Source organism: Anser cygnoides, chromosome 2 (genome assembly GCF_040182565.1).
Source record: "Anser cygnoides isolate HZ-2024a breed goose chromosome 2, Taihu_goose_T2T_genome, whole genome shotgun sequence".
Taxonomy (NCBI): domain Eukaryota; kingdom Metazoa; phylum Chordata; class Aves; order Anseriformes; family Anatidae; genus Anser; species Anser cygnoides.
In genome coordinates, this window is record NC_089874.1 from 29,141,611 (window position 1) to 29,157,644 (window position 16,034).

At 35.5% G+C, this 16,034-nt stretch overlaps 1 protein-coding gene across 6 annotated transcripts in view; it reads left to right on the forward strand.

The window, feature by feature from the left end:
• PHF14 (PHD finger protein 14) overlaps positions 1-16,034 on the forward strand; it is a 166,061-nt gene that overhangs the window by 90,162 nt on the left and 59,865 nt on the right. Inside the window, exon 17 of one of the 6 annotated variants that reach the window (XM_048075394.2) lies at positions 6,102-7,378. The exons of the other annotated variants lie outside the window; for them this stretch is intronic. Coding sequence (XP_047931351.1) covers positions 6,102-6,114 — 13 coding nt within the window. The 3' untranslated portion in view covers positions 6,115-7,378. Of the gene's footprint in view, positions 1-6,101; positions 7,379-16,034 lie in introns of those variants that run through there. 6 annotated transcript variants of the gene reach the window in all.

Consider the following 16,034-nt stretch of genomic DNA (forward strand, 5'->3'; position numbering starts at 1 on the left):
ACGAACAGAATCCAAAGGCTTTTAGCCTGCTTTGGGATCATGCAGATGAAGTGGTTGATGCTGAGGGTTGTGTTGAGGGTTCTCTGGGAACATGTGTTGGGAGCGTGCTGTGTCACAGCAGACTGAATGTTCCTGCCACTATAGATGGCTTTATATTCTTAAAGCTTTTGCAAAAAGGCATTTCAATTATTTAAGAAGCAAAACGTTTTGTTATGAAAGACTAATTTTCACACAGTCAAAATTAAAACATTCTGTCCTTAAACCAAATTGCTGTGTACTTCCATAGTTGAAATAGATTTTTGAATGTCTGTGCTTACATTGCCTTTGCCTTTTCTTTTGTTGGCTTGACATTTCTGCGTGTTAAATCCATCTTGTTGGGTGAAATAATTAAACATACTATGTAACTTTGCTGTCAGGGTATATAGGCATTTAATAAGACTCCCCATCTGTTCACTTTCAAAACCAAGACAGCATGTGAACTGTGAAAATGGAGCATTTGGTAAATGCATTGCTTTGGAGAAGGTGCTGTTTCAGGAGAATTTTAGTTGCATCTCACTGACTTTATCACACGGTTACTTTTGGGTTATTTATACACCTGTTCATCGATAAATTTGTCCTGTGTATCACAGTATTATAAGGACTACTATTAGTCATTTAAACAGAGATTGAAAGGCACTTTAGTATATCCTTAAATATAAAATTCTGTTTTATGTTAAAACAGAAAGCAGCGTTTATGACTAACATTTAAAATTTGTATTTCGGTTTTTAGTCATTCATTAAAGTGAGACACCTTTCATGAAATGTTGGTTTGTACTGTTTTAAGAAGTTGGCCTGCCAGTTGCATATTGCTGGCAACATCTATTGCCACATACTGATTCAGATACAGTTTCATTATCATATAACAAGTATGTTATTCAGCAATATTCAGTTACTCAAGTTATTCTGAAAAAGATCACTTCTTGAATGAGAGACAAAATGTCTGAAGTTAAATCCTGATTTGATAGAAGTTGTAGTGTTGGAAGAAAACAGTTTGATGCTGTAATGTAACACTGAAGAATTGAATTATGATGCAAGCTTGTAAATATATGATTACTATGGAAACTGCAGTGGAGATGTTATCTCACTCAATGCATGTTTGGAAATAAGCAGAAAACAGTAACCAGTGTATGTAAGGAGTTTAGTCACAGGTTCTTTGAGAATATTTTAAGATGTATATTTGGATATAGTTTTAAAGTAAGTGTTCTGTCATCTAGATGCGATGTATTTTCCTTACCAGCTTTATTAAATTTTTACAATGCATAAGAAAGTGAACATGTTAAAATTACCTCAAGAAAAAAAAAAAAAAGAGTTGTAAGAACTGCACTGAATTTTGGAGAATATATCTTCGTTAGAGAATACACATACATGCAAACCACTCTGAGTTTGAGGTGCGTGTCAGTCTCAATCTGTATTCCCCTTAATTCTGACAAAATGTTACCATTACATTAAATGTAACATATCTGGTGTTCAGCAGCACACCAGGCTACACAAACGGGATTTATGGTGGCCCACCCATTTCTCCTAAAGGCTTTGTTAACTTCCATCTATACCATATTTTTTTCTACAGAAGGTTTATGCTACTTAAACTTAATATCACTTGTGAAGTTTCTGCTAATACGTATTTTCTGTTAGAACTGTTGTAAACCAAACTTATGTTGGAAGATTTGATTTCATAAGTGCAACATATCTGTGTTTATAAATTATTATTCTCATTGCATACAAAAGTACTCATCTGAAAATATGTACAATCTGTTACAAGGTAGATTACATGATATAGTGCAGTGGGATTGAGAATAAATTTTGTACTGTGATATGACCTCATGTTTTACAAGCCCTTACTCAGTATTTTGGTAAATAATAAAAAATGTTTGTTTTACAACCTCTTTTTCTAACCAGTTAATGAATGTGCTAGCAGTCACAAGACTCAATTAAATTCATGGCCTAGCATTCAGATGAATATTTTTCCTTACAGTGAGTACAGAGATTAAACTTGAAAATGCTTTCCTTGTGTGCTCTTTCTAAATAATAGCAGGAGGAAGAGTTTTGCTTGAAGTGGAAAGGGATAGTCACTGCTTGCACTTCCACGCTGCATCAGATAGCACCAGCTGCAGAGGGAAGATATGCATTGCAAAAAGCAGATCAATTGGATTCAGTCACATCCAAATGAAATTACATCAGTCAATAACCTTCCTTTCAAGTTACTGAAATCTTCTTGGCCCAGGTTTCTCTTGTCAGGTTACTGAGTTTTGCCGGTGATTAAAGTATCTTGAAATTGCTTCGATAACATCAAGGACCTTGTTGTGACAAGGTCTGTAAATGCAGTCTCTTACAAGAGAAAGCTGGGTTTCATGTAGAGTATTGAGTGTATTGACTGAAATTTTTTCCATGGGTTCTCAGAAGCTTGTATTCACAAAGACATTGCAGAACGAAGGAAAATGACACTTTTATTACTGAATGAAATCATTTCATGTATGTGATACTGATACTTAATCTTTTGTATAGGATATATGGTTTCTTCTGTGCTTTGAAATAGATTGAAAATATGTGCTTCACTTGTTTTAAATTGGACATAGTGACTAATGCTACTCTTGTTTACCTCAGTAAACATGTTTATACAGTGACCACCTCTAAATGTCACTATTTATGCTCCAGTGTGTAGGTTACTTGAATGAAGCAAAGTTTTCCTATTACAGATGATGTGGTGGTTTGTACTGCAGATAACTTTTTGGCAGGCTAGTGAGTGTGTATATTAACAAATAGACGTAAGTAACCATTCAGGAAGCATTCATTAATATTTATAACTTGATCAGTTCTGAAAAGAATCTAAGCAATTACCATTGTCTAGAAGACACATAGCACATTATTATTTTGGGGGTCCTTATCGTCTCCCTTTTTCCCCTGCCCCCAGTGAAGAGCTCTGTAACTCTCATCTTCTTAATAGAGTTGTGTATCCCACACATTAATTCTTGGGATCGAGAGGTATACCTTGAGCAGATCAATTTTTTTAATGCTTGTTACTTGTGTCACCTTCAGGTGGTCTGGTGCTAACTGCAGATACAGTTCTTTGCCTTCTAAAATTGGTCTTTGTCAGCACCCTTTAATACCTCTTTAAGCTTGCTAGAATTTCAAGGTGGGAATGTCCTAATGGTTCAGAATTCATATGCTATGCTGAAAGTTTCCTACCTTCAGACCTTTGAAGATAAACTGAACCTGCATTGTGGTTGAAAACATGTCTTACTTGTGCCCAGTTAACAGTGAAAAACATTGTTCTCTGAATAGACATATAAACTGATGAAAGGAAGTATGAAAATGGCAAAAACGAACAAACAAAAAACAACAAACAAGGATTCTCAAAACTACTAACATAAGCATAAGATTTGGACATTTGGTTGCAATTTACACTTTTCGATAACTTTGCCAAAATCTCTCTGTGTAAAATCCATTAGAAAGTAATGAAATAATTTGTAGTGTTTCTTGTGCTGTAAATTCCTATAAAAAGGAAATTGCACATAGAACCCTCTACTACATAATATTTGCTTAATGAAGGAAAAGGGAGCAGGTTATGGCCACATGTAGTTTATGGGGAGAATGAGAGGGGCCCGTGTTTTTCTCTCCCTTTGTACTAGAACTTGAAGGCAGGTGCTTTTGTACTTCTTTTTGTTCTGGGGTGAAGGAGACTTGGTAGAAAACAACTCTTCTAAAGGACAAAATAATGGAACCTCTGTCTTGAAAACAGCTATTCCTGTTACCTGGGGTGCTTCTTTCTATATGGTATTTGTTGCATCTGCTGGTGAGAAAGATAAGAAAGCTGTTCAGTTTTTCTCACTGTTAGACTTCAGATTTTTGTGTTCATAAATCCTTTTCTCAACTAAGTGTGAAAATGCAAGTTCAGATATTGCAAGCAGATTTGGGTACTGCTATTAGTAGAAATGAGAACGTATAAGGGTCTCAATTCACTGCAACATGGGACAACCCATCCCTGGAGGTGTTCAAGATGGGACCTTGGCCAACCTGATCTAGTGGGTGGCATCCCTGTCTATGGCAGGGGGGTTGGAGTTAGATGATTTTTAAGGTCCCTTCCAACCCGAGCCATTCTGTGATTCAAAGCCTTTATAATGCATTTGATCATAATCGAGTAAGAGCCAGGAAGTTGTTAAGCATGTGTAGGAATGGGCCCAGTTCTTTGCAACAGAGGGGGTTGGGAAGTGGAATGTAGGGGCAAGAAGAAAGCAACATATGAGAACAGAACAGGAGAAAAGAAGTCACAGTATGAGAAGTGCCAGGAAAAGGTTTTAGTAAGTAGTTTTCCAAATCAGCAGTCAATTTATCAGCTAGCTTGTGGGTTATAAGCTAAGCAAAGCTACTGTATTTATCCATTTATATTCTTTTGTCTTTTACCAATCTGTTGCTAGCTGGAAAGTTGTGTAAATGAAGTTGGTAGTTTTACCTTAAAGAAGATAACCCTAAAACATGTAAAATAAATATCAAGTCAAATTTTAAAAACAGTAGAAATGATAACAATGTCCAAACAGTTAAAAAGTAAATTAATTTTAATATAATAATAAATAAATAATATCTTTCAAAATACATCAGCATGTTGCTGTTAATAAATAGTCAATATAAAGAAACACTGTAGGAGTCACTAGTGTGGGTGCAGGCTTCCTAAGGCACAAAGGCGTTGAGTTTATCTCAAATTGTGTACTGATGCTACCCTTCATTTTTCTGCCCTTGTATGTGCACCCCTGTCAACCTCATTTACACCGAGGTGATTCAGAACAAAGGTGGTTGCACTAGCTAAGGGAAGGGGACTATGATAAGATGACTGTTAAAAGTATTTCTGTTTAACACTCAGCTTTTCAGTTTTCTTAAAATGTTCAAAATTGGAATGTATATAGCAGTGTACCTGCTGTAGCACCAGATTTAAAAATCTGTTCATGTCCCAAGTAAGAAATGAAGTGAGAATTGAAACGGATTTACATATACTAGTTCTTTACTATCCCTTTAATATTTACACTCAAAATCCTTGCACTCAAAATTAAATGTATTTTACAAAAAAATTTTTTTGTAATGTGTGGCAATTCTATAACTGCTGTTCTTCAGGTCAGCAGTTTTTTATTTTATACTTTATAATATTTTATAAAAGTAAAACTACTTTAGAACTACTTTTATTTACAATTCTACTTTAATACATTTCAAAGTAGAAAACAAAATGAAAAATGTGTTGGAGACTTTATATATATATCTGTCTTTGAAAACTGATGTGTATTTGATATGCCAGCACAGCTCAAAGACAACATAGACTTTTATTCTAGTGAAAGTCTCACATTATCAGTTACATTAATTTATTGTATTGCAAGTAGTTTTAAAGAGTATAAATGTACAGTATCCCGTTAGAATTGTACTTATTTAAAAAAGAATAAAATAGCATCCTTGAAAATACGTATGTCATGAGGCAAGAAGTACAAGGAGGAAAAAAGGTTTTGGAGATTTTTGAATGATTGCCTCAAAAACATTGTTTCAGAAATGATAAAAGTGTCCTGTGTACTGACTTAGTAAGTTGAATTTTGAAAGAAAGTTCATAAATCTTTAGTCTTACTTTCTTTCAAATGCTTTTCTATCTAAGAAACATTTTTCTTTTCAGTCAGCACAGCACCGGTGCTGTTTGTGCTTGTCACATAGTCATTCCCAAACCTACTTTTCTGTGGGTTTCGAATATGAAAAAATGCTAGCTTGCACAATGAAAACTGTTTCCATTGAGTTGTTGCTATTATAATGTAAAACAACAACAACAACAAAAAAAAACTCTCTTCTATCTGTGTTGTGGTGGATTGCCTTTGTTCCTTGAGCTGTACTGGGCAAAAGTTAAAAGGATGTTATATGTAACTCAGTTTAATGTTCTGACACTTACAGATGGAGGTTTGGTATGAAAGTCTTTTTACTATTTGGATCTGAGCATAAGCATTGCTTGAAACTACTGTGATGTTAAAATGTTTCATAAGACAGAGCAGAGCTGCTATGATCTTTCAATGTTAATATTTTTTTCTTATCACTTTACTGTGTAGATACCCTTCATGAGACACAACTCTGCCACAACTCATCCTCGGAGGCAATCCTGGAAACCTCTTTTATAAAAAAGATTTTTAAATGTGGATAAAGCAGTCAATAGAGTACCTAAGTAAAGGAGAACAGCTATCTTGTCTCTACTATAAGCTTATTATGACAAAAGTTGAGTTTGCTTGTCAGGCTTGGATAGAATGTAATTGATTGGTTTGTTATTTGGACTGACAAGGTACTTAATTTGCCTGCTTTTTTTCTTTTTTTTTCTCCACTAATCAGGAACATTTCATATGTGCATTGTTGAAAGATCCCGGATAAATGTCTTGTCAGAATTGTCCTATTAAGTAATGTCTTTTTCCCCTGTGCTTCCTTGGTAAATGATGTTATACAATGCTTGGATTCACTGAAGAGTGACAGAAGCCTGTGGGACGTAAATATTGTGTGTTCCTCTATGGTGATACTGAATGAAATAAGCAGTGGTTTGCCATCAGCCTGGCACTTTACTTATATAGTTTGAAAAGAACATTTCTATATAGGACATCATATTGTACATAGACCCTACTGTAAAAAGGATTGTTTCCTAAAAAAAAAAAAAAAAATGTTCAGTGATAACAAGACCTGTAAAACACTTGAGACTTACTATTCTTAAGAAACAGATTTGCCACGGAAAAATTGATTTTGTGCTTATTAGTATGAACTAATTGTTTCTGACTTCAGACACTTGAGTCTGAATAGAACTTTACCTATGTTGTTTTCTGGAACACTTGTTTTGTTTGGCTTACTTCCCTGGCAGTGTTCAGGACGAGCTTACTTCCTCAAAAGCCAAATATGAAATTGTTGTGTAAGTTGGGGAAGGAATGAAGAACTGATCACGCAGCGTGACAGCTGAGATCTTCGTCTTCGTCTATATATATCCTGGTAGATGCAGACATAGTCTTTTCATCTGCAAATGTTACTGCTCCTGTTCTAAAATCTACAGTAGCAGTGTATTGGCAGCTTCATCGTTTTCATCTTGAACTTGCTCGGAACAATTCTGCTCAAATGCAATCACACTTGTAACTTTATGACATATAATCTTTGAATCTCTTGAGATATGGTGGTTTTTGTCATCTATCAAGGAACATTTCCATCTGAAAATATTTTTTAAACTTAAGAAAAATTAAATGCTGTAATAAGTAATAGGAGAAATATACAAACTTGTGTATACTTACCTATAAGTCATATCTTACTAGGGCATTTCATGTTTGGATATTATATTAAATAAAATTAACCTGATGTCTAACACGTCGTTTTGTTTTAAAAGGGGGAGGGATGATATCAGAGTAAGACTCTTGTCTAATAAATGCTTACTGTTCTGTATTGGCAAGATACACAACGACACCTTTTGAGTAAAGTTATTTTCACTAGGAAGTAGAGGTTCATTCATCTCTGAGAATCTTTGAATACTTTTCAGGAAGAAAAAAGACAAAGTTTAGTGACTGCTTGTCCAGAATTCTGAAGTACAGTGGAAAGTTACATCCCAATAATGTGCTAAAAAACGGGGGAAAAAAAGGTGATTACTTGTATGTCATGCTGTTTTTTTTGGGGGGGGGGGGGGGGGGGGGGGGAAGTATGTAGTGTGACTTATGGTCAGTTATTAAACTAAATATAGGTACTGTGGGTAGGAGAGAATGATAAATGCAGTATAGCTTGGCTTTCATAAGATTTTAAAAATACTTTTTATGTGACCTTCTATGTAAGTTAGGGAAATATTCTGTTAATTAAGCTGCAACAGAATACCTGGCTTATCAGAAAAGCACAGTAGTTACTGTGGATTCACCGTCAAATTGGAACAATATTCTGCTCACTGGGTTCCACTCAGGCCTGTCCTGAATTTAGTGTTATTATTTTTAATTTGCTTTGCTTCGCTTGTAGGTATTGGAATGGAGTTTGATTACTTTTGCTAGTGATGCCAGTATGATGTAAGGCGCTACAGGGCTAGAACTGAAAATGAAACTTCAAGAAAGCATCTAGAAAATTACGTAGTGGAGTAAAGGAAAGGACAAATCACTGTATAGTGCATAATTACGCTATGAAGGGTGACTAGTTATGAGATGGGCCTCCAAAAAAGAAGATATGGGGAATTCTGGGTCACAAACTGATTATGAATCAATCTGGTTATACCTGAATCATGCAAGGAGGTGTTTTTAACACATTTAACACATGAAAGCACTCCTGATTATTCAGAAGACTGCTATCTTAGCATTGGAAAAGCCTCAGCTGTCTACTTTGGCAAAAGGCACGTACAGAAAGTCCAAAGAAAACAGAATGAATGATGAGAAGACTACAGGAGAACTAAATGAAGAAGAAAGCTTAAAATGGTTAGATTTCTTTAATTTAGAGAAGACTGGGGAATCCCTTTTTTTTCAAACAGTCTTAAGTTCATAGAAATATGACAAAGACAGAAGCTGTTGCAAAGAAGGGGAGAAAAATGTTCTTCAGCTCTGGTCAGACCAGAAATAAGTCTTTTAAGTTGTAGCAAGATGATTTAGGCTAGGCAATAGAAAGCTTATTTCTAACAATATTTGCACTAGAGAAGCTAAGGAAGTTGAGTAATCTTTGCTATTGGAGGCTCTGCAGGACAGACTAATGTGTATTAAAAATTGGTTTGAGTATTATTGATACTCCCTTGGGCATGCTTGATACCCGAAGGGGATTTGTACGTTTGTCTCCCAGTAGAGTGTCTCGTAGGATTTTCTTCTTTTCTTGGCACTTTCTTTTGACATTAGGTACTAAGTTAATTTTCAGTCTTTCTCTCACTTTCAAATGATTCATTATTTCATTTGCCTCTTTTTCTGGAAAGCCAGATGTTAGCATTCAGTATTTCACCTTTTGAAAGAAGTTTGATGGCAATCTTCAAATATGTAATGGGACTTATGTAGTAGTTCACAAACAATACACCACTCAGTAGCTAAGTGTATTAGTCTGAACACCTGGGAACGGCACGATAGACGCAATCATGTACTATGACTTGAGTGTACTTCAGAAAATCTAATGCAGTATTTGCTAACAGCTTTCTTGAATTTTGCGTTTTCCAGTTTGTTAGTGGAGGTCATCCTGGTCCTTTCAGAATTTCTTGCTCTTCCCAAGAAAAAAAATATTTTGCACTTTTGGGGGGCTGTAATTTGCATAGCATTACCTATGTGTATTGGAAGCATTGTCTTCAAAGAAATACTTAATTTGAACTTAAAAAATACTGTAAATGTAAGTTCTATACAGGAGCTGTATAATATTAACAAAAATAAACACATTTCTTGTAGTGTTTACGTCAGTGTATTCCCCTCCTATATGGGCCCTTAATGAATTTTGCAAAATTAACAAAGCCACTTGTTTTCTGGTATTGATATACTATGAGAGAGGAAAAAAAAAAAAGTGAACACTTCATGCTGAAAGGAAGCTGTGCACTTAAAGGTATAGCAAATACAGTTTCTTTATAGCATTCATATCATTCAAATCATTGCATACATGCCAACTAAGTTTCATGAAACAGATCAATTGCTGATCATTCAGAAAAAAATCTAGATTACATAGAAGTGTCTCATAAAGATAGCGATTTCAGAATCTCTCCTTATCCATAAACAGTGTTAAATTTATGGATTTGGGACTTTTGTTTCATTTGGTTTGTTTTAAAAAAACATAAAAAACATAAATTAAAAAGCAAGTAGGAGAAATGGCAGTTTTGGGTTTAGCACAATAAACTTAGCTACACAGATGTCTGCCAGATAATTTTCTTATTTTCTTTCACCCGTTTGTGGTATAAATAATTGACACTTTGTTGGTTCTGTTAAAATGAAGTATTTCATGTTTAGTTTCATAAAGATAAGTATTAGGGGGCGGTAGAAGCAATATAAAGTATTTTTTTTCCTTCTGATTTTATAGGCAGGATGTTTTGTTTTGCTTTTTCCTTTAAAGTAGAACTTTTTCCTAAATGTCAGAGACATAATAATTCACGCTTTTATGTATTGTAACTAGTGCTAAATACAGGATTTGCTTAAAACCTCATTTCACGTAGCAGATGGTGAAAAGTATAGCATAGATCCTTTAAGTGTATGCAGGTTTTTCCACAAGGTTATTGTATGTTAAAGAGAAAAAATGGTCATTTTATTAATCCCCTTGAGTTGGGACAGAAATTTGAGTAATTAGAGATTAGTATGCAGTTTCTCACATCCAAAGCCATCTAGGTACTTTATCCTATATTTATACTATTAGTAGAGAGAGGATCTGAAAATTTGTCCTGCTCTATGAGGCACCTTGTCCAAATACTGTCTTCATCAGTAATAGGAGATAAAGATAAAAATAAAAAAAAATAAACATCTTACTTCTGCTGTATTCTCTTACCTGCCTGCAGTAGCCAAGCCCTCGCACATCCAGGTGTAACTGAAGAGAATAGTTTGTTTTCTCATCTCCATCATCATTCGTGGAAGTCAGGGACTTCCTTTTGTATGCTTGCATTGTACCTATCCAAATAGAAATTTGAATGTTGCTTTTAATTACTTTGCATAATACCATAACCATTATCCTTCCTAGAAAGAGAATTTAGCTTAATTTAAATCACAATTATGAAAATACTGGAATCCCAGAAAAAGTTAGGTTGGAGGGCATCTGTGCTGACTGCCCAGTCAAAGCAGAACTGACTTCAAAGGTCAATCCATAGAGTTATGTCCAGCTGAATTTTGACTATCTTTGGGGCTCCTGTGTCTGAAGAGGCCATATCATTGGGCTATATCCCGTTTTATATTCAGCATTGAATACATGTGCATTCACGGAAGAATTTCAGCACTGGAATATGTCACATGCCAGATGCCAAAATCATATAAAGCTTTATTGGTATATGTGAGAGGACTGTTTTAAATTACCCTGGTCCTAATTATTTCTTAAAACTCTTTTGTAGGCCAGAAATAGCAAGAAGACCTGACCATCTATTCTTAGCTTTTATGCCACTTATAGAGAAGGGATTTTTTTTTCTTGTTTTTCTCTTTTGCTAATCCTGACAGTATTCTGCCTGATCAGTCTGAAGACAAGAGTTGCTAAGACCCTTAGCAACTCTGCAATAAGAGTGTAAATAGAGCACAGCGTCACTTTTATTGAGTGCTTGGTCTATGACACATCACAGCAAAATGCAAGCAATTTCTGCTGGAATCCATGAGGCTGAGTTGAAGAGTTTGGGGGTAGAATGGCAGGGTAAGGTATGAAGACTTGAAATAGCTTCACAGAGTTTCAAGAGATTTCAAAAGAGAAAGCTAAAACGAAGAACGCTTTCCATATATTCCATAATGAAAACGTTTTATTGTTTTGGGGTCCTTCCCTCAGTAAGTAGAAGAAATAAGCTGCAGTAAATATACACTTGTACAGTTCTATCACCATTACCTCTTTGATTAATTTTCTTCCTTAAATCAGGGCTCACAGGAAAGTGACTTCTTTGATATCACATGTAGGAGTTGCTGTTAAAGCCTACCCCTTAGTACTCATTCCTATCACCCAGAATTTGTCACTTCTGTGGTCCAGTTACACGTAAGGTGTCACAGAAGCACTGTTCACCTGCTTCAGCTCGAAATCACTCATCTTGGGCTCTGTCGTTTGAATTCACTTGAGCTGTGTCAGCTTACTTTGTTTTCTGGGGGGGATGCTTACATGCTTGCAGTCACGGAGTGGTTTAGGTTGGAAGGGAGCTCCTTTTCACCAGGCTGGTCATAAAACCAGTAACAAGAAAGCAACACGATAACAGTGCCTTGAACTGTCATAGCTGTTGTTAAGGTGTTTGTCTGAACACGAGAACGTGCTGCAATCTGAAATGAACTCCTTGTTTGTGTCTCCAGCTGTTTGCAGTTTCAGTGGCTCAGCACATGGGCACTGAGGGATTAGAGGGGAAAAAAGACCACTGTCTGAGAAGGAGCATCTGTTCCTCAGGTGTTAAGAGCCTGCAGTCAGAAATGGGGTCCAGCACAAGCCAACAAGGAAAGATGAGTAGCAATAGTTACGTCAAATCCACAGAGATGCTGGGTTAGCCATCATGTTGCATCCCCCAACTAATGGGAGACTTCATATGCACCTGTCCCACTGTAGTTCCAAGAGTTTAAAAATTCTGGATTAGATTACTTCTAATTCTGATCTAATTATTTCTAAGTTTGCCAGGGAAAGGCTAATCTGTGACATTTTTTTTGAATTTTAGTGTCAATGATGGTTTGTTGGTAGCGTATCAAAGTTTTATGTCCTTTTTCCATGAAATCTTTCTAAGCTGTTGTGACAAATAGGGAGTAGTACGTATACTGTGCAGTTTTGTATTCCGTTCAGCGTGGTACCTTTTGGCATGACACTGCAGACGGTGTGCAATGATGTGTACATAAGTGAGAGATTTTCTGTGGTCTCTGAAGCATGTTTGTAAAGTTGTATTTAAAGATTAGTTGTGTTTAAAGATTAGCTTATTAATGTTGTGTTTCAGGGACGTGTGTGTAATTACTTTTTGCAGCTATAGATGAGCAGTGCTGTTTTGTGAATGCAAAATAGGTTCCTTCACTTTGGCTGAGTCAGCTGTTTGTGGTTTTATATGGTATTAACCAGTGACTTAGAAATGTGCCAGTGATGGGCAGGCTTTGTATTCACTGTTCGTCTGTAAAAGCACAGTGCTCACATGGAGACTTCTGCAGGCCAACTGATAAGCCTCCCTCCTATGCAGGTAGATGCAATATAATGAAATTGGATGTGTGTGCTGGGCTTTGTAAATAAAATGAGATTGACCCCAGCCATTATCTCATTTATCTCATTTACATTGTAAAATCAGTATCTACACTATTGATTAGAGGATAATTAGTTAATTATGAACAGGAAAATGCAGAGTTATGTAGGGCTTGAGCACAGCCAGATGTACTGCTAAAAAATAATAATAAAAAATCCAAGGGCATGAGCAGATGGAGATCGCTTTATTAAATAGCAAAGCAGACATATTTCAGGTATGGAAATGCCTAATCAAGCTTTCTTGATGTGAAGATGTAGATGACTTGCATTCTGTATCCTTTTAAATGAAAAATATTTTATTTTATTATTATTCAATTTATTAACCTAGTGCTTCAGAATTCACCTTTTTTCTTCACACCCCATTTTCTCAGTATGTAGTGGTCATATATCTATCTTCATTAATTGCTGGGATGAGGAACACAGCAATTTCTAATTTTGATGCATAAAGTGATTTCAAGCTTGTTAAAACATTGATAGTAAGCAATGACCTGTCACTTAAAAGTAATTTAGGATGTTAGTTTAGCTTATCTTTGTGTGGACCTCTGGTTTTCACAAAGTTTTAGGTACAACTGCTAGCCAGACCACTGAAGATGGCTGTGCACTTAATTACAGTTACAGATCATGTACTTAAACATGAACAAGGTTATCCACAAATAATAGTAAGTTAAAACATTTGCTAGTTTTAGAACAGTTTTGAAAATACGACCTTGAATCTGCAAGGGTAACAATTTTAACTGACTTAACTGACTTCAAATGGAAGAAGCAGAAGGGTTTCTTTGTTTTGTGCTCTCTCTCTCTCTTTTTTTTTTTTTTCCTAACCCAGTAGCTTAACTTGTACTATTAAACCATCCTTAAGATGGAAGTGGATGGTATTTGTAACCGACAATGTAGTGTAGCTCCTTTGCTCTGTAAGTGTCCATGTTGTGATTGCTCTGTGAGGGCATTTGCTGAAGGACTGGGAGGCTGTCAGCGTGACACCTTTTGTGACCCAACAATTTCATTCTCTAATTTAGTTTGAAAATACTCCTTATTTTGTGTCTGTTTCTTACTTTCTGAGTCTGACAGTGGATTTTGTGTCATTTTATATTGCTAGACAAAAGAACACAGGTACTAGTATGTATTTTCTTCTCACTTTACCACTACCATTTTAACCTAGGTATAAGGTTTTCTTTTGGAGTTAGGAATTATCAATACCCGTTCTGTTTTCTGTGCGAAGCTGTGTGTAAGCTTTACTTTTTGCCCTAATTCAGTGTCGGCAGACAACAGAATTGCCAGACAGCTAGTGCATTGCCTTTAACCAAGGTACAGTTTGTATGAATCCCAATTTCCCAGTGTCATGCTGGGAACTTCACATTCCGTGGAGTTGTGTTCCACAATACAAAATCTGTATTCCATTATAAAATATGAAGAAGTGTTTAAAAATATTTGGTTTAACCTCATTATTAATCATGCAGCTTTTTAAATGTTGATACATGAGAATATGCTTTTGTAATTTTTATTTTCTCAGCTGCTGAGATGCAGATAGAAGCTGTTAGTGTCTGAAAACTTTCAGACATGTTAACTCATTCTAAGAAAATGCAATTTTGATTCTGCCAAACTAACCAGCTTTGAAATAATAATAACAACAATGTGTATTAAAAACAGTCAGCTTTAGAATGGGGATTCTGTATTTTCACAGTGTTCTGTTTATTTCAGCTCAGCTTTTAGTGACTTCCTCAGCATACTTTTGAAACATGGCTGAAGATGAATTCAGGAAATACTACATTGTAGATATAAAATGAAAAAGATGTAAGAGATGGCAAAGTGGAAGAAAGGGGAAACAGTTTCTGTTGAACATAACATATAAACACTTCTACATACAGGCAGTTGCTTCAGAAAAAATGCAACCTGAGTTAATGCTGTTCGAAGTCAGATGTAGATTTTTAGGATTAAGTTCTGAAATGCAACAAATCAATCACAAACAGTGTGATCCTTTATTTTGTGTTACTTAGAGGGTCCCAGTTTACAAGAAGGGAGACTTCAGAGCTCTGGTAAGCAGTGCTGAAATGCAAGCGCTTACATGAACAAGATTCTAGATACAGAGATAGGTTAGGAAAAATATATTTCTTTGCAGATGAGAACATTGAGGCTCAAAGGAGGTTTCATCTTTTGCTGAAGGTCACATACACTGTTGAAATGTAGGAGTGTAACCTATCTCATCTCCCACTCTCAACCTTTTTGTTACTTTAATATGCCTTTCACAAGAAATAAAACTGCTTATATTTCTAAGTAATATATTTCTACAACAGAACTCTTGTGTCTTTAAAAACTGAACAGAATGATTTCTTTTTTTCACTTTTCAGTGTGTTCTTTGTCCTGGGCTTAGACTGAGTTATTACTAAATAAGCCTAAATATATAGTTTGTAATGTAGTTTACATTAGTAAACTACAGTAGTTTACATTGTAGTCTTTTTTTTTTTTTTAATAGGAAAATACCACGATATCAGTCCAATCTTGCACTCTGTCGACAGGTAGATTATTGCTTTGAATTCCTACTAGCAGAAGATGTACCAGCAGTGCCCTTACCACTGCTCATGTTTTACACATACCTTCTAAAAACAGGCAGCTTCCCTAGCAAGCATAGCCTTGGTAGCAAGGACAAAAGTGTTTAATTAGGTTAAGTGATCATAATCTTAAAATGCTTGCTTTTTATTTGGAGACTCATTCCTGGAGAAAAGCCACCTGAATATTTTCTTCTGTCAGTACAGTAAGATGTTCTGTTATTTGCTTCCTCCTTCTGTGGTACCCTGTGTGTTCTGGTGATGTTTGCATGCTTTGTAGTGGAGAAAATGAGCATTAAGGGAAGCAGAGAAAGAAAGTTGTAGGAGAATTCTTTGTATTTTTTTTTAATTTTACTTTATTTCTTTTTTTTTGGATCATTTGTATTGGTTTAGTTCAGAGTTTAGGGATATTTCTTGAAGAGAATATTGTGAAGTAAATTTTTAAAAAGCTTTATTTTTCATACAACAGAATATAGAATATAGATTATTTCAGACACTGATGGGACAAGGGGGAGTGATTTTAAACTACAAGAGGGGAGATTTAGGTTAGGTTAGGTTAGATTTTAGGAAATTCTTCACTCAGAGGGTGGTGAGGCACTGGAACAGGTTGCCCAGAGAAGCTGTGCA